Consider the following 22,461-nt stretch of genomic DNA (forward strand, 5'->3'; position numbering starts at 1 on the left):
ACTCAGCCAGCCCTAAGTTCCAAAAAACAGTACAGCCTGAATTGGCGTATGTTACAAAAAAATAAATACATACAGAGGAAAGCCAACCCACAAAGTAAACAGATAGCTATGAACTCTGGAAACACCACACAGTAAGGACTGTGGCAAAAAACGGACAATACTCCTGAGGCTTATTAGTTCTTTAGGCTAATTACCTGTACTGTCAAAAAAAAAAGCAAACAACCAAACAAACAAAAAAAAGGGTGCTCTAAAATCTGATCAGCTGCTGCTTTTCCAGCCAGTAAGCTGTTGTCCAACAACCCCAGCTGCTTGCTGGATTTGCCATCAGTTCTTCACTTAAAACTTGCAAAATTTTAATTAAGTTCCTCCAAAATAGTATTTTTTATAAGTTCAAACTCTTCCTTCATTACAAAAGAAAGAAAACCAACTGAAATATGACATTTTCTGTGGAAGACTGCTGCTCTACTGCTCAGTGGCAAATAGTCAAGAAGTGGAGTCACAGTCTCATTTAAATGCATGCTCTCCTATTTCAGCCAAGGTTTTACCTTACAGTGAGTTTCCTTACTACCTTGTTATTTCTTCTTAGGAGTAACAAGACAAATCTCTGTACCATTATTTATCCTTTCTAGACTATTCCCCAGAAATACTGTGATTCACCACACTTCATGATCACGTCCTGAAGGTAGGAATGAGTAGGAATGAGTGGCAGAGTTGAGCAGCATCAATGTAAGAGGTAATAAGCTTTAAATACATCACCACCTCGTTTTACATGAATACCAACCACCTGCTTTTACTTCAGTCACTGTAATGTCAGGAAACATTTTCCAAGGTGCATCAGAGAGAAGAGGTTTGCCTGCAGACCCTACTGTCATGCTAAGCAGCAGCCAGCCTAAACCAAGCTGACTTTGCCATGGGAAGAAGCAACAGCACAGCCTGGGCTCACCCTGCATGTCCTCTCAAAAGCCAGCTGGTGCACCTCTGCATACTACCAGCTGGTGATACCCTTCAGATGCATTGCACTACTGATGCTGTAAAAAATATCATGCTTTTACCACATGTCCTGAAGTTATTGCATCTTTTGGACACAGGGTGAGGGTGGTTTCAGGGAACTGAGAGAGGAGGTTTCTCTGCCTTGTCTCCAAGTCTCTTCCACCTGCTCACTGGTCTCCACTGTTGGGAGCCTGGTTTCTGTTCTTCATGGGAATTTTGTTCACATGGGGAACAGCAGTGCAAAACCATCCTGGAGCCATTCCTCTTAAACCCCTGCAAGAGGGATATCCACATTTCTCTACAACATTGTCACTCAAGTCCCCGTGCTCTCAGGTCCCACACACCTCCCTGCAGCTGTTAACGTCACATTCTCCCATCTCCTCCTTCTCCCCAGTCACTCCAGCTCCTCCAACACGTGGCAGGATTGCTACGTGCTGTAGCTTTCCCTCTCCCCCGGCTGACCACCTGTCTGTGCTCCTGACTCCATGATGTTACATGTCCCTATGCATTTTGGTGCTGTCTAATCCTGTGGTGAGATTGCTGTGTGGCTATCCTGCCCCACAGAACTGCAGAGAGAAGTGCTGGCCCACGGGGACAAGCCCACAGACTCCTGAGCGCAGCGATTCAGAGCACCAAACAAAGCCCCGCAGGGATTTGGCCACCAGTCCCGCAGAGGTGCCCCATGAAGGTTGCTGGGGTTGGGAGGTGTGGGTAGGGCAGGCTGGCCTGAGCTGCCACCCCCCGGGAGGTGGCCAGGAGCGGAGCTTGGCTGGGGCGGCCAGCAGCTCCCTCCCCTTCTCTCCTCCCTCTGCACTCCTGTTTCCCTCAGGTCTCTGGCTGGGGCAGGACTTGCCTGGCTTCACTCCACGCCGCCAGAAACAGCGTGTACCTTGTCTAGTCAGCCTCCAAGGATCGCCCCGAGAGCCACCTCTGAGCTCAGGTAGTGTTTCCAAATGGCAGGGGAGCAGTGGACTCCCAGTTCACAATTAGCAGATCAGGTATTCTCACCTACCAGATCAATGTTATAACTAAAAGCATCAGCAACAAAAGGGAGGCAGGCAGGTGTTTTAGGCAGAGTATCTGGTGGTGAAGTCAGCCTGCACATATTTGCTACGAGGGTTTTTTTCTTTGAAACGATTTATTTTTTCCTGCAAGCATCAATGGAAGCAGTTAAAAAAGAAATAATGGAAGGGCAGAAGAGTTAATCAGAAAGATACTGATTTATTTGCACAGTTGTATGTGATAATTAAGGTCTTTGTGTTTTAGCTCACTGCCTTGGAGACACCCAGCAGATGCTTCAGCAATATATAATTCATCAACATGGTATTAATTTATTACATTTTAATAAAGTTATTTCAGCAAATTTCTTTCTTAGTTTCTGAAAATAACTGGGACTACTGTTCAGCCTGAATAGTGTAGTTATTTCTTTTACTACAAGATGGTTTTAGTAATGGAGAACTGGAAAAAAATTACTAACTGCTTTAATGGTAGCGCTGACATAGCTTTAACTCAGAACCAAGAGTATTTGTAACATAGGCTACTGTTCAATTAATTTGATGTATTTACTCACAAATAAATGTATTTCATTACTAATCTTTCCCACAGTAATAATGAGCCATTTATTTCTAAACAAAGGCTGTATTTTAAAATACATAACTTTATACCAGTTAAATATAGCCATGAACAATTAGTCTATTATGTGTTTATTAAAGTGATGGTGGTTTTATTAAAGACACAGAGAGAGGGAAAAAACGTGGGAGATATTAAAAGAGAAGATGGGATTTATTTGGCGTAACTATTAAAAACCTGTCGGTGCCTATTAAGCTATGTAAAGCATAAAGTTCTCACAAGAAAAAAATAATTAATCAGAAGACCAAACTTTGCTGATTGCTAACTGAAAGAATCTGCAAGAAAATCATACACACAGATCCCTATTACAGGCTGCTTCTACACTTAACTGAGCCTCTGAGAGGAGGGGAAACACATGAAGTGTAACACAGCACAGTCTCACACATACTAATATAAAGCCTGTCTCTTCCCAGGACACTTACATATATCAGCCAGTCTATTTATGCAGCAAAACTACATGTTACTATCCCAAAATAGCTCACACAAACTAAAGCTTCATTTTACCCTCCAGCCTCCAGAACTGCAAGCTTTATATTATAGCTTTGTTCCTGAAATTGATCTACTGAAGATTTTTAGAACGTACCTGTAAGTGCAAGGACTGAACCTGACTATGTAATGAGAAAAATGCCTGTAATGGGTTAAAAAAAGACATACGTAATGGGTTCTCATTAAAAAAATGCTACACACAGTATTGTGTAAGAAAAAGCTAAATAATTTGTTCTTTACTATGAACTGTGAAACTCAGCAGACGAACATTTTCAGTAACCATGCAAAATCTATCAAGTCAAAATTAAACCCTGGGACTTTCTTGGGACATGTCTGTGTGTCATAATAGGAAGGGGAGTTTGAAAGAAGCAAACGAAACACATTACCACATTATGTCGGCATTCCTTAAGGAGCTCGTAGATCGGGATCTTGGCTTCATAACAATGCTCATTTTGAAAAATTCCTTCAGTGTTTCTAGAGTCAAACCTCAGTTGTCCTTACACAGCTCATTCTCAAAGGACTCCACTTCGAAGCATTTTTTTAAAATCCTCTGCCTTCTAAAACCCTTAAAATTCGTCTCCTGTAATAATCCAGGCTGTGGAGGAAGAATTCTAACACGCTGCAACTCCTTCCTTTTTCACGCTGAATTTACTCTAGCACTGTGCTGTTCGGAAATGACAGTGCTTTTCTCTTCTGTCTTGTATTGCCCTGGGAGGAACTAGTCTATTTTGAATCTATTCTCCCTGCAGGTCACATGGGAACGAAGGCAGCTGAAAAGTCTCTATCTCTTTCTTGCAGTTTGATAACAACAGGTTTAAAGGTCAATCACATTTAAAAAAAAAGAAAAGGAACAATACTGATGGATAATAAATTAAAGGAAAAGATGAATGTAAGTTACAGTAACATTAGTGAGTTTGCAGGGAATTTCCACTTACAGACGTGCTAGATAAATCAGTCTCTGTGGAGTCGAGCAAGGAACAAAGATTTTTCATTCCAAGTTAAATAAAAGCCTTACCTAGAAATATAATTCTTCCCTTTCTTTTTCTCCTAACCCTTGCCTTGATACTGTGAATAAGTACTATTGTCTAACTTCACAAAACAGAAAGTATTCCCTGTCTGAAAGACATTCAAAACACTGTGGGGAAGTTAAGTAAAAATAAAATTCCTTGTTGACTGTTAAAGTCAAACACACATACAGACAGCTATTGTTATAAACCACTGAAGGACAAAATACCTCAGTTAAAGAACTCTAACATGACGTTCTCTCTACCATACTGCAGAAAGAGATCTTTTCCTGTTACAACAAATACTTTAATAGTTTATGCATTACAGACAAACTTGCATTTATAAATTCTAGTCAAAAAATTACCATAAAAGCTTTGAAAGTTAATTTCTTTTAGGAAATAGTGTAAGCATATTTGGCAGCTTCAGTGGTAGAAGAGGAAAAAAGTGCAAAGAACTGCATAGTGAATATAGCATTCAAATTACACATTTTGAATTTGGTCTGAACTGTGTTAGAATTGTTTTTAAACTGAAAAAGCAAAGTTATTGCTCAACAAGTGGTTACATGCATAATAGCCATTCCTTTGTACAGTCTTCACGAGTGTTACAGTATATTACTTTGGATGATAGTACAGCTAGGTTAATAATGAAAGCCAGAACTAAAAATCGTATTTATAACATTTATATAGACTTGGCAAATAGAAGGAAAAATAATAAACAAGCTATACATTAAAATATGAAAAAATACATCAAATAGGAATATACATAAAGTGTGTAAAGCTCTCTAGAACCTTTGCACTTCATTTTATAACAGTACAATAAAATGCATTACCAAATACATTGTGTATCAACAGGAAAGATCCTAACTGCCCTGGAGGCTTGTACCAGTCATCTGCATATAAAGTACTCCACAACAGCAGAAGGAATGTTAATAAGGTTTCTTGCTAAGCATTCTGTTCTTCTTGTTTTCTGGCACCTATCTTTCAAATATCACCGAGTGGTTAACACAGGACCTTTTGTAAGAGTCCTGTGGAATCATAAAAGTTAACCTCAAAGAGTGGAAAAAGCATCTGTGGTAAATTTAGCTCAAAGGGTCATACAGTCATGGGAGCTCAAAGGGTCATACAGTCATGGGACCTTTAGTAACAGTTGGGTCTGTCACTGTGCAGGTCACATATCTATCGAAGTAGACATAAATGAGGCACCATGTTGTGAAAGTCTTTTATTCCTTAAAATAATTCGTGAAGAAAAAAATCATGTGAATTCGAGGTGCTGGGCTATTACAGAATAGCTGGCCATTTTAAAGCTTTTTTTACAGTTTGCCTGATTATTTATTACCGATAAATATCAACGTTATTCCCATATCAATGAAGGAACATAAAATGAAAGAAAATGGAGCTTTTGACTAAGCAGTTTTACAATATCTTACTGGAACGGAATATTTAAGGACTACTTCTGCTGTGCCACACAGTAGGTATCTCAGGATGGTTTGTTCTCAAAAGCGTATCAGTCAAGATGCTGCCTCTTGTAGTTAATAGAAATATAATTAGAAAGATACTGTAGTATATTTGTATACTAAATATTACTATACAATATGATTACACTGTAGTTACAGGTATTTATATAATTAAAGTAGTGTTTTTCAATGCTGATTCATAAAAAATGGCTAATGGAGATGCAGATCACCAACAGTGGTAAACAGTAGCACCTATTGCTACCATGGTTTTGGTTTTGTTTTCTTTCATCAGCTCTTTAGAAATAAACCCTGCCCTCCAAGCAGGAGGTTAGACCAGGTGCTATTATGAAATATATATTAGTCAGCAACGAGAAGACTACGGTATTGCAACCATGTTCCAAGCAGTCAAATCAAAGCCTGTCCTCAGGCAGCAACCTTAGAAAGACAGGCTTCCTGCAAAAAAGGTATCTGTCAGGAGGAGGGAGAGCTCATAGTCCTCCAGAGAATGTTTGTTCTATGCGAAACTCAAAAATTGACTTTGGTGAAAACTGAAAAACAGGGAGAGTTTCAGAAAATGAGGCAGTAAAAAAAAGCAACAATAAACAATCAAAAAAACCCTTAATTTTTCATCTGGATTGGTATCTTGCAAGCCGCATGGAATGCAAAACCATTTTGTCTGTGATTTCCCAGCTCCATTAGTGGGAAATTTTTTTTGCAGGGAACCCAGGGATTCAATAGTCAGTATGAGAAAGACAAACCTTTTCTGATGAAGTTTATAGGGAAACTAGTAGACCAGCTTTGGCAATTAGTAATAGCTTCTAATTTGTACATAAAACCTGTTCTGCTACCATTAAGATCAATTGGAGTTTTAGCCAAGATTTAAATAAAGGTAAGAGCATACCAGTCCACTGTGATCACCGAAGATGACACATAATTTATTTTAGGCCCCTGGTCTTGGGTCAAATAATATAAACTCTCAACTTCTCATAATTTGAGGAATTAAGAGAATGAGAAATTAATAGAATAAAGACAGAATTGGCCATTCTACTCTAATAGCAATGGAAAATTTTGATATCAATTAATGAATTGTAAAAACAGCCAATCAGAAGCCATAAGCAAAGAAGTAAATGAAACTTCTTAAAGACATAAGAAATCACGGTATCAGATCTGCTTCTTCATAAAAGCTAAGATTTACATATTGGAAGATGGAAATGTATCTATGTTACGTGCAAGCATTCTCTTCTCCCAGAACAGTATTTTATGAGTAAAGAGCTACTGCATTTTCTCTTATTAAATCCAAAATGTCAAAATGCAAATTATGTACAGATATGAAGTACAATAAAAAAGATAAATAAAAGTATATTCATTATTTAAAAATGTGTGCATGGCATTATAGATGCATGTAGAATATACATAGTCTAAAAATGCAAGCATTCGTCGACACATGCAACAGGCATTTGTAGCATCTGATTTCTGCATGTAATGCTGTAACTTAAAAATATCATATTTCTTTTCCTTTTTGGAATCCTTTTTTTAGGGTTGCAGGAATAAAGGCTCTCCAGCTGGGCTCCTGTTGGTATGCCATCACAGTTAAGGCAAGTGTTGACTACATAATGAAAATAAGGAAGAAAGTATTTTAAAATAACAAAAATTCTAAAAGATGGAGCCATTCAGTACTGCTAAATACACTAATGATAAAAGCAGCATGAAAAGCTACAATATTTTTTATCTCCATGTATCTGTCAGCTGAGGTTCTGGCTGCATAGTTAAGCTGTCTAAGGAAGAAAAGATACAGATGTAATTAAAACACCAATAACAAAATGTGTGCAAGATTCAACCCACTTTGAGGATGCTTGTATCTTAGTTACTCATCTTCAAATTAGTAACTAATTGAATTAAACCAGTGTTGCATTGCACAAAATTGAAAATTAAAATGAACTGGGAAAAGTATGGCTTAGGGAATGAGGAACAGGACTGACTGTTCTGTTCCATGCTTGGGCAAATCTTTGTCTTGAGAGTATGGAATATTTGCTTAAACGTTCTGAGTTTTGGCTTCCATGTTTGTAAAACAGGGATAACACATCATGCTGCTTGAAAAGCAGTTGGACATCAAAGGGCTGAAAACATGCGATAGGTGCCAGGTTATTACTGCTGCTGTTGCATACAGACTGAAGAAATAGATTCACTATTTTCCTTTTTAAGAGGAGGTAAAAAGCCCCTGTAGTCTGGTAAGACTCTAACACTGTATGTTAAGCCTACAACAGCTGATACCACTTTTCTTGCTTACTGGGGTGAAAAAATCAGGAATTCCTAGCAAATATGCATTGCTTTAGGACATGCAGGGACTGGCAACTTATCAAAAGAAACAGAATCCTGGAAGCCTAATGTCAAGCCTTAGCATGCAAAGAATGACTGGGCTCTTACACATGTTATTTGGAATGCACATCTGCGAATGAAAGGTATACAACAAGCTGCTGCTTCCTGATGTGCAATCTTTCAGATAGGATTATTAAGTGTCTCTAAAAACCTGCAGCTGTGCTCATTGACTCAGGACTGTCCCCGGCACTGCTTAGCTACAAGTGCACCTGGTATTGTGCACACTTTTTATTTTCCTTTTCTTCATATATGCTTGCCAGTTTATATGTTTATATGAAATATAGTTTTCAATATACAAACAATATACATCGAGATCTGTACTCAACCTTTCTAATCTCTAGGACCACATACCCCACAACAGAAAACATTTTATCACAATCTGCACACCACACCAGTTAGTATTGCTGAACTGTGACTTCCACAGTTCATCCTAGTTCATCCACAGCACCAGATAATCCTCTTATGTCCTGTATTGTAGAACAAGACTGAAGGACAGAAAAGATTAACAGGATATTCTTACATTACCTGCATATGTTTGAGAACTAGTAATGCAGGGGTAGGTTCAGAAGAGATATCTTTCAATAACAAGCATTAAGACAGAGAATTAAAGAAGGAAATTTTTGACCCACCAGAAGATTCTGCCACTGCTCAACATAGCAAATGATTTTAAAAATATGCTTTTATATAGTATTGATGGAATGTCAGGTAATTAAACTCCGCTGTCCATTTCTAGGTAAAAGCATATCCCCTTTTGACTGGAGTGACTCCATCAGAGAGGAAAAATGTGTATGTAACTGCATAAGTAAAATAACTGAAAAATATAATAGTAATTACTGCTTAGAACCCGTAAGAATGGAAAAAGGCAAACAAAAGGGCACAGAAGAAATACAACATACGTCATTAGTGTTTTCTTTCTATATTAATTTACATTTAACTGCCTGGATCAAGCTACCTGACTTATGAATAAATATGGTTTATTTGCTCGGTGAGTACAGTGTAAATAAAGTTACTATGTGCTCTACAAAGGCTTTATCAAGATTCAAGCATGCAGAACTCCTCATAGGCAGCATGGCAAAGAGGGCCTTATGTGAGAATACCCTGTTCTGCCACGATGCCTGGTCTGAGGAGACTCAGCCTCAGTGCCAGGTGCTGCTGCCTGAGCAGCAAGCAAGGCACGTCTTGCAGAGAGGCCTCACAGTGCCTCTCTCCCTCACATAGCAAAGCCAGGTTCTTGATACATGGTGGACTTAAAACATGTCCCTCTGCTTTTATTCTGGGCCAATTTTCATGTCAGTTATGGAATTAAGAGTGGCAAATTCAGTACTAACTGACCATTGCTGGTCCACATTGACTCGGTTGTAGAAATCAAGCTTTATCACGATAGATCTAGTACCTATGTAAAGCTTCATTGCTAGAGATTTGAAAACAAAACAAAAGATAGTTTTTAGGAGAAGGAAAATATTTTTTTTCTGACAAACATTGTATTCTAGGCAAAATGTGTGAGGTCACACTATGAGGTATGGCTGTGGTCTGTGGTTAACGTCCACCATTAAGGCTGTAACAAAAGGTACCTGCTAATGTTGGACTAATACTGGATAACAGTGAATAGCCCAAGATTAAATACTAGCCCACTGGAAGACTTTAACTTGAGCAGAGCTAAGGCTTCCAACTGTGTCAGGGTGGTTTTCTCTTGTTTTTAAAATAAGACCAAAAAAAAATCCCGAGATAATCAGCCATGTCTCTCTATATATTTAAAAAGACCTATAAAAATGTGGTTTGTATTATAAAAAAATAGTCTTTTTTTTTTTTTTCAGCTCTGAATGGACATACTGCAATATTAACAGCACTGATTACACTGTTAAATTGAAAGTCTACCAATGTTTCCATCAGGCTCTCTGTTTTTCAACTATTTGCTTCACACAAACTTGGACTACAATTTCTTAGCTAAATATCTGCTTAAAAAGTAAACATTGGTGGTTCATATTTAAGTTAGAGCTAAGCAGTAACTATGCCTTTCAAGTGCAGTATGTCAGTCTTTTGGGCTAAAAAAAAGTTAAAGACTAAAATTTTTTATTTTGTTTATGAAGCAGTGGCCGCTAGGAAAAGCAAGAGAGAACTGTATTCCTTGTGCAAAGATTTCATAATTAAGGCTGGTCCTGGACAGAGTTACTGTTAAGTGTCAGGCTTACTACTTTGAGAACAATATTTTGTAGGATATATCTTCCTTCATCTTCACCTTGTTCAGAAGAATGGGATAGTCCTGCTGAATATCATTCAAACACGAAAGTGAGCAATTGAAGAGGGATATCTAGAAGAGACTTAGGGATACCGCCATTTCAAGAAGACGATGCGTATGTTTCAAGATGATGATTAATCTTTTTCAAGAATACAAAATATACCACAATTTCAAGACAAAACTTATACACAACCTGAAAATTTGCACATAAAGGAATTTTAAGTATGTTTGCTAATCTTATGTATTAAACCACTTTTTTTTCAACTTTGCATATACATATGTATATGCATATGTATATATATTTACATATACATTTTGCTGCCTGGATCAAGCTACCTGACTTATGAATAAATATGGCCTACTTGCTCGGTGAGTACAGTGTAAATGTACTCCTGCTGCACTCCCAATTTGTCGAACAGCTGACTTTAGCAGTATTCCTCAACAACACATTCTAAAATGAGTATTTTTCAGTAATACTTCGCTTTTTTTGGAAGGAGTGCAGCAATCAACTTTCACTATCAGAAGTCTTCATGAAAATAAATGTGAGGTGGGGTTTTTAAAACAGTGTAACAGCACAGTTCTCCACAAAACAGGAGAGTGGATTTCTCAATGTTATTCACTGGAAACTTGGCATCCACAGGTATTGGACCATGACCTGAATGAGTCAGACACGGGTAAGACTCTTGTTTGGTAGAATGACATCATCCATACTTCCAAGTGCTTCAGAAAAATGTGAGGAAGTAAAATTAAACCTGAATTATTCATTATGCAACCAAACCTTTCTTGAAGAGGAACTACACCTCTCAGGCATTTGTGTTTCAAAAAATCCACTTGAATTTGTACAATATTATCTAATCTTGTTTATCTCTGTTTCTGAGGTATGGAAAACTCCAAAGACTTAATCTAGCTGGTACAGGGAGAAGAAAGAAAAAAGCAAGGCTTTATATGAACACTGAGAAGTACATTTGCTTGAATTTTAACACATGATTTTAATTAAAAAAAAAAATCTATGTGTGTTACTGGACAGCATTCTATGAGCACAAATGAAGGTTAAATTGAGAGTACCTTACTTGCCATGAATTATTCACTGAGAGCTAAACAAGGCACACTGAGAAAGGAGTTTTCTCTTTAGCCTTAAGCTGTCAAAAGGTTTGGTTGCTGATTTAAACTGGTCAGCCAGGCTCCTGCTATAGATAACTCTGTTAGGTACTCGCTGGGATACTCTATTTCCATGATTCAGACATCTATTTTAAGACAGAGAGAACTGCTCCTCACAGCTGTCTATCTGTGCTTCTGTGGAGTATGGCTTCCTGCTTATTTTATATTAGGAACTAGATTTTGGGCAGTTCAAGGTGTAATTGATAAATCCTATGGTACCAGCCTAAAAACTATAAGCTTCTATAACATGATTTTTTTCTTTTTTCTCTTCACCCTCTTAGTTGTAGCAATTGAACTGAATGTAGATAAGATTAAATTTTTTGCTTTTCTAGAAATATGAATTCCAAAATATTTTCGTATTTGGCCTCATGTCTTATCATACTTGGATTGCGTGAGAGATGAACCATGTTAAGACATCACCTCCCCAGTCCATAACTAATGTAGTAGCTGTCATGGTTCAAAACAGCTACACTTCTGACCTCTCGCCCCTTCCTCCCCAGACTGGGGAAAAATAAAGCAATCAAAAGGAACCATTGAATCTAGTCCAGCTAACTTCCTTCTAGACATTTGCTGCTGTGTTAAATGAAGAAAGACTCTTTAATTAGAAAAACAGGAAAGGCACCAAGTCTTTTTCTTGACTTAGTTTGTTGGTTTTTTTATAATAAAGGCTGTTCATCAACCTTTACACCACCACATTTCCTAAAAAAAAACCCACCAGCCAAATCATCCATGTACAACTGCAATGGGAAGTCCTGCCTCTTAATTTCCCTTCTGTGACTGATACGCTGGAAGTCTGTTACTGATGTACTACTTCAGATCATTTTCAATGATGACAAAGAGTAGTTCAAATCAGTTAAGGGCCTTGACTTCACTCCTTTTTTAACAAAGACTGCTTCTTTCAGAATACAGATAACCAGGTACCTCTCAACTTGATATTTTTAAAGTCTTACTGTCTCAAACACAGTAAAACCTAAATATTAAATTGTCACTTTGAAGAAATATGAAACTTTTCTCTCCATTCTTTTATAAATTAAACAACTCATTGAAAGTAACTTTTCCTCCAAATAAATTTTTGTTTACGGGAACACGCTTTTTAAAATAACATCATCTTTGTCATGGTAGCTTTTTAGAAAGGTTACACATTCTTCGTAAGAGCTACATGGTCACAATTGCTATCCACTATAAAATAAACTATGTCTCGGTTGGAAAATACAAAGTTAAAAGACGTTACATCAGCTACAAGTTTTATCCTCTAAACAGCTGTAACTGGGTTGATCTGAACCTCACAGATTTTCAGTATTAATTTGCTCTAATATCAATCAGTGCTTGAAATGACCTCCACTGGTTAAATCTTACTTTCATTCTCCTTGAGCTCTGACAGATTGTGAAGCTAGAAACTATTCCCTGACTCTAAAAATTCCTCCACATTCAGCATCCTCTCTTCTTATATTTCAACTGTGCTGCCAAACGGAAATCTTGGTTTTTTTCTCAATTTAACACCACACCTTCTCTTAAGCTAATTCCATGGTCCTCTATTTTTGACATCTTCTTTCTTATCCACTACCTTAAACCATTTAAAAATACTGTTAAATACACCATATTTATGTGGAGGAGCCATTACATTAGCCTTCTGTATTAAATTCTTACCTCATTTTACCTCACCATCCTTCTCATACAATTTTCTGATATTCCTGTACAAGCAAGATGTTAGAACAGCTTTAAATGAGCATTATCTCATAGATTTTTCTGTCACATGACTAACACTCCCACTTACTCACGTTATCCTAAAACGTTTTCAGCTTTGGTCCTTCATTTTGGCCAAGCCAGCCTTGCCATAGCTGAGCATCATTGCTTCCACTTGGACAATACTTGTCAGAATTATTCTGTCCAGACTCCCAAAACATAATCAGACCTTTTCTAACTATTCCCCAATGGACCTTGCTGGTATCACCACTTCCTAGTCAAAAAGACAGCCACATCTTTCTGGCTGACTATTTCAACAGTGTAATTCCATTTTCATGTCCTTATGTATGGCCCCCCTCTTGGATGAAAATTGTATTTTCCATATAAATTCTACTCTTTTTCTTCTAAGGCATTTTAATCTGCACTTTATCAAACAGTTGACTTCAGTCTGATAATAAAGACTGCTTCAGTCACCCATTTTTTTCTTCCTTCTCAAGCATGTGTGTTTTTCATGCAGATACTGTATGCAGGGAAAAAGACCCCATAAAATTTTAACTTCCCCTCAACATTATTTTTTAAATTACTCTTCAAAACAGGCTCTTCCTACAATGGCCATGTCTAACAATGGCTAGAGAACAACAACTTGGACTTCTATTTTATATAAGCTTGAGTAAAATGCTAGGCTTGCTGTGATCATGGAGATTTTGCTACTTCAGAAGATCCAGAATCACATTGCCTACATTTTATGGTGACTACCTCTTCTCCAAACACAGTTATTCAAGTTGCCTTTTTACTATTGCATCGTATTTCTCACAAAAATCATGAGCTCATTGGAAGACTGTCTATGCCACACCTTGAATATATTTCATGCATGTCTGAAACATGAGAATATTCAAGAAACGAAGAATCACTTATGCAAGGACTAAATGAATTTTAAATTATTTTAAGTCTGTGTCGAAGCTGGTCACAGATAACAGTGCAAAATTAGAGTACACATATTCAATTGTGCAATAATTCAAAATATTATCCCTGTGCCAATAGAGATTTTAAGTATGCTGCATTGGAAAATTATATTTAACAATTTTATAGAAATTTACAGTAAAAAAAATCTAAACTACAACAGCTATTATTTGAAACTACTTACTTTAAACAGCATGTATAACAGAATGTGCTCACTCTTGGTTGCATTAGAGACAATCTGGGCTGTATTTCAGCGTGTTTGCATGAAACCTAGTAAAACTAGAGTGAGCCTTTTCATTCCACTGACAGCATTTCACATGTAACTTTGAAAGGTGGCTTGCTTTGATTCTGCTACATGTCCAAGGGAAGGTTGAAAAACTCATACTGGGTTGCAAAGACCACTCGGACTCTTATTCTCTCTTATTTCCCAAGCCTTTTCATTCCACTGACAACATTTCACATGTAACTTTGAAAGGTGGCTTGCTTTGATTCTGCTACATGTCCAAGGGAAGGTTGAAAAACTCATACTGGGTTGCAAAGACCACTCGGACTCTTATTCTCTCTTATTTCCCATCTTAAATTATCTACATAAGTACTGCAAAAAAGAAACTTCTCTAAGTATACGTGAAAGTTTACATGAAAGTAATTGATTCATTTACAGAAAATTTCAGAAACTTTTACACCTACAAAGTTTCAATAAAGTTTCTTCTTTGATATTCATACACAATTTTAACAATTCAGAAAACTATGTTATATTTGATATTGCAAACATTGTTAAAGACTACTGCTGACCTTGAATGTTGGCTGTAAGAATATCTTTTTAAATGCTCCATGCCTATAGACACATATTTCATAACTGCTATCTAACTTGAGCTAACATTCAAAATACACTGGCAGTTTTACAAATCACAGCAAAGGCCACATTTCTGTCTCTGGAATATGAAGTTGTAAACTGTTAAAATTTATTTTTACTGTTTAAGCAACTTCTATATATGTAAATAAATTCAATCCTGCAAAGTCATGCCCAGCTGATCAACATCCAGATAAGGTGACATTTAAGAGAAAAACTGGCTCAGATTTTTTTGCCCTCTTGTTTCTCTCCTTCATGTTCTGTTATTTTGGACAAGAACACAAATATATGATTCACTTTGGTTCACTTTGGCATGTTACAACTGAAAAAAAGATCTTGGCATATAAAACATTTCTCAGTTAGGACGCCATTCTTGCAAAGATAAGGATGAGTTATTAGGATGTTTTGCCCAAAAAATTCTCAATCTAATACATGCCGTTGTGATTGCGGTTGAAAAACTATGGCTTCTTCAATCTTTATTTTAAATTGTATTTAAATTTTAATTTAGTAAACATTTAAAGCTTAGTTATCCCAATTGTCCGAAGGAAGTCCTCCAAACAGCACATAGGAAGTTATCCTAACACATGGTTCGCATCTGCACTGTTTCTCCTTCTAGCATAACAGCTTCCCCACTCAAGCCCTCAAATGACCACTTGTTTCATGACCCCTAGCCAGGTGGTTCAAAATGTCATCATTTTAGAGAAAGCTCTGGGCAGAAATCTTTCTTCTGAAAGGCTTGCACAGAAAGAGATTATAACAACCACTAATTCTGCCAATATTCTTTCTCAGAGAGGCACCTAAAGAAAATAGACTCAAGATTATCTTTCTAATCTTTAATAATTTTTCAACTACCTAGGGAAAAAGAATAACCTAGAAAGAGAAAAACATTATTTTAATGCAAGGAAATGAGATATCCATTTAAAATTCACAGGTACTAAAATTATGATTGCAGTCCTTGGCTTTGCAGTTCATAAAGGATTCATGCTTTCTTGTCTGAGGATATGCATATTTTTTTTAATACAGGACCTCCTGCATGCACAGGACCTCCTGCATGCACAGTCCCAGTGAATGAAACAGTAAGATCTGATCTGTGGCTGCCTTGCCTGACACAGACATGTGCAGCTGGCACACCGCTGGAGGCTGAGAGCTCTCAGGGAGGAGGCTGAGCTCTCAGAACACTGAGTACCTTCAGGTCTACTCATCCACAACCTTGTTAGGGATGACCATGTGTTTCCAAAATGTGAGCCAGCAGCTCTTTGTAGCAAAATAATGTCTGCTCTTAACTTCTAAAAGAACAAAGATGTCAGAGAAGGACTGTTTTGATTTTTTGAAATAAACCAGGGCATGATCTGGACTATTCTAGGATCTGAATCCAAGGTTCCAAAAATGTAGATACTGACAATGAAATCTGTAGTACCAAAACCCCAGAGTTTGAATGTGTTAATTTTGTAAGATCATAATCAGTGCAAGACATTTCTAGATAAGTCCAATTTGCAAAGATGTCTTTCAACAAGTGAGTTGACAGTAGTAGAAAAAGGGAAAAAACTTTGCATACACAATCTTTTCATCTAGATCAATAACTAAAGACTAATATGAATTAGAATGAATTGCGTTCTTAGTTTGACCTGATTCTGTTCATTAATTAGACCTAGAGAAGAAAAAAATAAAATGCAGTACCTTTGAAGAAGAAAGGGGTGCTGGAAAGGGAACAAATAGCAAATTTATAGAGAGCAAAAAGAGAGAAATAGCATCTATAGAACAAAGGTGGCTGTTTGGCGAATAGGGAAAAGATAAGACTGAAGAAAAAAACCCAAACCAATGTCTCTGTGGATTTTATTAATTCAGTGTCCATTAAAATGAAAACTTTTACTTCCCAGGCTTGCCTTTTGAATATATTGCTGGGTGTCCTTAGTGTGCCACACTGAGGGATGAGATACACATGGCTGCTCTTGTGGTTCTGACCTTTCTCTGTTGCTTCAGAAACATGATTCTAGGTTGCAGAACTTCTGTATTTGGACTCACATGGTTTCTATGACGACAACCAGTGCACCGGATAAAGTATATTGCACTGGTGATGAGCAGATGTAGGATCTATGGATTCTGATATTTCTCTTGTGAAAGATGCTGATTATGGTGCTTTGACTATCTCTAATATATAAAAACATTAGAACTTTGCTTATGGGCCTAAGAATTTCCCTTTTACAGCTCGGTCAAATCCTTCTGGTTTTGTTTTGTTTTCTGAGAATACCATTTGAAATAGGCTTCCTTCAGCTCAGTATACTAAGATGGAGAAGGGGTTAATGCAACATTAGAGAAAAGCAACAGAAAAAATGCATTGGAGCTTTAGAAAAACATGAGTTATTTTCTTGACACAAAGTTCTCATCAAGTCTTATCAGCAACTGAAATCTTAATGAAAAGAAACCACTGAACATCAGAACAGTCAAATCACTTTTCTAAATAACCTTAAGGCCTCTCCTACAATACAGTTACCCTTTCATCCTTTACATATCCTGGGTTTTGGTCTAGTTTTAGTTTGAATACGAAACTTATTTGATCTTTTATCTCTTGCAATATGTAGTGTTTAAAACAAAATTAACAACTTGAATCTTTCTCTCCTGCAAGGATTTATCCACAGATATATGGAACTGATATAGTGTCAGTAATTCTAATCTGTGGTGCAGACACAAATCTGTGGTTTAAATCTGAATATGCATGAGAGCACCACATTGAAACTTATCCCACTTCAGCTTTTTTAATATAAACTCCTTTGACAAGCTGGAGCAGCTACACTGGAGCAACAGAATGTGTTGCTCTTCTCTCGGTAAGTACAGCACTTTAAAAAGTAACCTGTTTTCCTTCAAGTGGAAAACATGACACATAAAGAAATACTACTACTACCAACCAAAAAAAAAAAAAAAAAAGAAGAAGAAAAAAAAAAAGGCCCTATTGTTTATTTTCTTATCCATATCTGAAATCAGTCTGGGATCTCTTTCAGGCTCAGCTGATGGGTCATTACTCCTAAGAACTAAGCCATGCTACAGCACACGTGCCTATTAAGTACACAAAGTGATATTTAACTACTCAATACATTTACTTTACATGACAGGTTTCAGATGCACACACTGATTTTTACTCTGTTGCAATTGATCTATAATTTGAAGTTGACGCTTCCTAATAACATCTTCCTGCCTCATTTTGCATTATAACTTCAGCAAAAACCATCCTATGTGATAGGAAAAACACCAGTAAACTGAGTGGTTATTTACACTGGTAGAGAAAATAGCACCACCAATAATGTATTATGATACTTTTTAAAAGTGAGTTTGCAGAAAGAGTAAGATAGAAACCTCATCTAACAAATATGGTCCTATGTTTTTATTTAAAAATATAACAAGTATCAACAGCAAAAAATAAAATAGATAATGGAAAATGAGTCAAAGCTTTTGCAGCTTAATTAACCAGGTTTGCATTTGGATGAAGAACTGGAGAGTCTCTTCAGTTTTCAGGGGCATATCTTTGTTCATGTGTGCTTGGTTGTCACTTTTCCCTCCCAACATATAAAAGCTAGAAATATCTATCATCCCGTGTTATCCATTTGAATTTCACACTAAATAGTTTTTGCATTCCAGGTCTTTTCCTTGGGTTTAATCAGTTTGAATTATGTATTATAGTATGTCACCTTCCTGACAAGTCATCTCAGTAAGATAGGTTTGGTGCAGTTCAGTTAATATGGTTTCACATGGATCTTGGAAAACATTTTTCCCTGTAAATTTGCTGGTATAATTAGCATGAAGCTCAACGATCTCAGCAAGGTTTTTTTCATAACTTTTTACTACTTTATATATAAAAAAATCTCACAAAACTTGCAAGACTCAAAGTTGAACCAAATCAAATAGATGTCAAAGAGCCAGTTCCTGAAAATTTTTCCTTTTATTTTGGTCTGTCTAACACATGGTGCAGTAACAGTAGTGTGCTACAGTAGACTGTTCATGAAATTGAATGCATACCAAATTACAAGTTAAATGTATGGTTGTTTTTATAGTATATTTGGTTTCTGTATGGCAGGATCAGGAATATTCAACATCAAATAGTGTCTGACAGCTGCACTGCACTGTCTAGTTTAACTAAGCCTCCAGGATTTTCTTTTTTTCAAGATGAAAAATTAAGTTTTGTATTTGAACTAAAAATGGAAAGCCGCAACAACAAAAAATCTTGACTTCTTCACCAGCAAAACCTAACTTTCCATACCACCTAAGAAGGACTGAAGACTAAATGCAAGGTTTCAAGGTGGTATTTTACACAACCTAAATTTACTGTGTTTGATCCCTTTGTAGCAGTTCAAAGAGGGAGGAGCTCAAGTACTACTGGTTTAAAGTGCCTACTGCTTCAAAGTGTACAGAGCTAAGGGCCGTGTGGAGCAGGAATGCTGTTTTGGTCCTGTAAGTTGATATTTTAGGAAATGTCACCTGCAGACCTCTTTGGTGACCAGGATAGTAAGGCAGCTAAGTTTGTAAATTAAGCTTCCAATAGTGTTACTTAAATGGTATTTATTTAATTTAAAAAGTCTTTAGAAAGCCTTAAAGGTTTTGCCATATTATTGATTAAAAATAATTAACAGAAGCATTAACATGTAGTTTATAAATTCTGAATACCATTCAACAAGAACCACAAAAAAAATCTTTTGTCTTGATATTAAACTCACCATAGTAGTGTTTATTTGAAAAAGAAATTAAATAAATACAATTACAGGGGCTATGAGAGATATAGAGTGGATAAACAGCAATGTAAAAATGTTATGAACACAGTCTGAGGCCCAGAAAAGGAACTTTCTGCATGACAGTGACACTGGCCTGCCATGTTTTTCTACAAAACAGGTTGGGATTTGCCATAAAATTTTGCCTTGAAAACTTTAATGAAGCAATATGTCTATAATCTAAATCTGCATCAAGGTGCTGCTTGTTATTGGCAACCTAGAATGGCTCTGACCTATGTCTGGCTATTACACAAATTATTGGTTATTCATTGCAGAAATAATCATGATAGGTTAATTTATATTCAGGGAAGGGAAATGTATATCTCAATATCTTGAATGCAGTAAGGTGTACCCATGAAAGTAGCCCAGCAGGGCAGCCTCCGACTCCCAGGAACTCCTGTTCCTAAGGACCTGCGAATCTTGTTTTGCTAAAGGCAGGTATTACAGATTAAAAGGCTCTAGGCAGCTGGGAAACAATTTCAGCCCTGCAAAAGGGAGAAATAAAAGAACTGAGCTGCATCAGTATGACGCAGCTTTTGCTACTGACAGTGCCTAGACAGTGGTCGTATGTGACTGTAGTAAGCCACCTCTTTCATCTACATGCTTTTCTCCCCCTAACAGTTCTTGCTTCATCCCACTCATTTGCCCCATATTTTTCTGCCAAGTAGTCAAATCAAGGCTGGATATTAAAGCTGTAAAAGTTAATTCTGTGATTCCTCTGAATTTTCTGCAGTTACCCATTTCTTAATTTGCATCTCTCAGTCCATAGGTATTATGATACTACCGTGCAACCCAACATTTGTAGATGAAAAATAGTTTCAGACTATTTTGAATTTTAACTTGAAGAGATATTGACAAATCCTAAACAAAGCACTAGATTGTTAGAAATACACAAAATAAGGACATTTTCCTTATCTTCCTGCCAAGTATGAAAAGAAAAAATTTCTCCATAAATGCTATGAACAAATTGTTACCCAACTAACCGTAAATCAAATTGTAGTGCTATCATATGTACTTAGTGATACAACAAACAGAAAGAAGGTAATGAAAGAAGGCAACTTCTTAGCCAGAAATAAATTTCAAAAGCATGGCAGAAATTCTGGAGTAACTTCAGTTAAGGAATAGGAATAGACAGCAGCTACAATGAAAAACAATTATATACGTTATACAGTTATTTAGGTTATAAAAATGTTCCTAAACTACAGATACAAAAATTATCGAAAATCAATCCTTTCCCTACGTATGTAGAACCATAATGTCTTTCTAAAAGTATACTCATATTCACTTTTCTAAGCTACCCAGTATAAATGCAAAAATTATGATGCTGCACAAAAGTTAGGGTAAGAGCTGTAGGCCTTCAAATGCAGATGCCTAAGAGTGCTCTACATTGTTACCACAAACTTCTTTACATTGCTTAACATTTTTACTGTAACTGCTAAAGCAGCTATTTTGAGGGAAGTGACTTTGTAAACCTGAAGAGCTGACAAGAACAAGTTCATGTCTTACTGAAACTGTGTACTTGGAAGCAGTTTTACTCTTACCCTTTTACAGTGTATGCCATTTAACACTGAATTAAAAGTTACAGGATAAAAAAAAATATCTATATTGTATATAGATATATAATATTTAAACCATTTAGAAGTATCATACAAAATAATATTTATAATAAATTGCTAATAACATCCATTTATTTCACTTTATCAAAGTTAAGAAGCTGACAAACTGCAGCTCCATCAGGCAGTTCTGCACTGTAATAAATAATTTTCACTGACATTCTCTGACTGCTTTTATTGTCCTCTACTTAAACTTATATTAGCTATTATAAACTACAACCAAAATGACAAATTAATTCAAAAGGAACAGTACAAATTATGAAATATCTGCTTGGTCAAAGATCAAGTGTTCCTTTCAGAAGGGTGAAGAAAGTGCACATTAGCCAGTCTCTCCCTCAGTGGAAAGAGAGAGCACAGCTTTTCCAGGATTGTCTGCTGCTTTCTTTACACCTTAAAACACTCCAATTATACAGCTGGGAAATATACATGCTGAAAAAATATTAGGGAAGAAGCAGCTGGTGAGTTTTGTATGCTAATAGGAGCCTGGGTGAATTCTTTATACTAACACAGAACTTGTTACTTTGAACTCTGGAAGAAAGAATAGGGCATCGTGAGGAGAAGTGCGGGTCAGGCTTCCACTCTCTGCTGTGAAAAGTAGAATTTTAGAGAAAGTTTTCAGGGTGTGGATGTCAAAGTCACATTATCCTGCCCTGACAATCTTTGAAATGTTATTTCCAGTCTCTCTCTATATATATATACTATACCAGAGTAAGGTATTTTCTTTAAAGCTACTGGAGTCCAGGTATTAGATGAAAATCTCAAACTGCATCTAAAGAAAGCTCCTGGCTTTCCTCATTTTGGGAAACCCTTTTAGATTTAAGCACTTGAGGACAAACGATTCTCCAAGACATAATTAAAAACAGTTGGAATTGGTGGTACCGTAATAATCGAGCAGAATATAATATAGTCCAGTAGAAAACTGTGATGAGTTTATTTTAATAAAGCAGCAAAGGAGTAAAGTCTTCTTGGTTTGGAGGGTAACATGGACCACCTGAGCCTGGACCAGGGACCTCTCCACATGACTATTTTGTCTGCTTACAACCTGCTCCAGGGAGCAGATGAAGTTAGCATTATGGACAGCAGCCTTGTCATGCCAGCTAGTCCCAGTTCACGAGCTGGAAGGACTGCTGGGCCGTTTTATTCAGTGTGTATATACAACCAAGTTAAAATATGGCTCCTCACGTGGCACTCAGTAAAACCGGTCCAGCTAACCTTTTCTGATAGCACCAAGATACCTCAGAAAGATCTTCCACATCTAAATTTTAGAT

The 22,461-nt window shown here is 36.8% G+C and overlaps 1 protein-coding gene across 4 annotated transcripts in view; it reads right to left on the bottom strand.

Moving 5' to 3' along the window:
- Positions 1-22,461, bottom strand: part of PDE4D (phosphodiesterase 4D) — a 626,273-nt gene that overhangs the window by 155,873 nt on the left and 447,939 nt on the right. Inside the window, exon 1 of one of the 4 annotated variants that reach the window (XM_080372938.1) lies at positions 3,492-5,353. The exons of the other annotated variants lie outside the window; for them this stretch is intronic. Within the exon in view, the coding sequence (XP_080229064.1) occupies positions 3,492-3,556 (65 nt within the window). The 5' untranslated portion in view covers positions 3,557-5,353. Of the gene's footprint in view, positions 1-3,491; positions 5,354-22,461 lie in introns of those variants that run through there. 4 annotated transcript variants of the gene reach the window in all.

Source organism: Falco punctatus, assembly GCF_963210335.1.
Source record: "Falco punctatus genome assembly, chromosome: Z".
In the NCBI taxonomy this organism is placed as follows: domain Eukaryota; kingdom Metazoa; phylum Chordata; class Aves; order Falconiformes; family Falconidae; genus Falco; species Falco punctatus.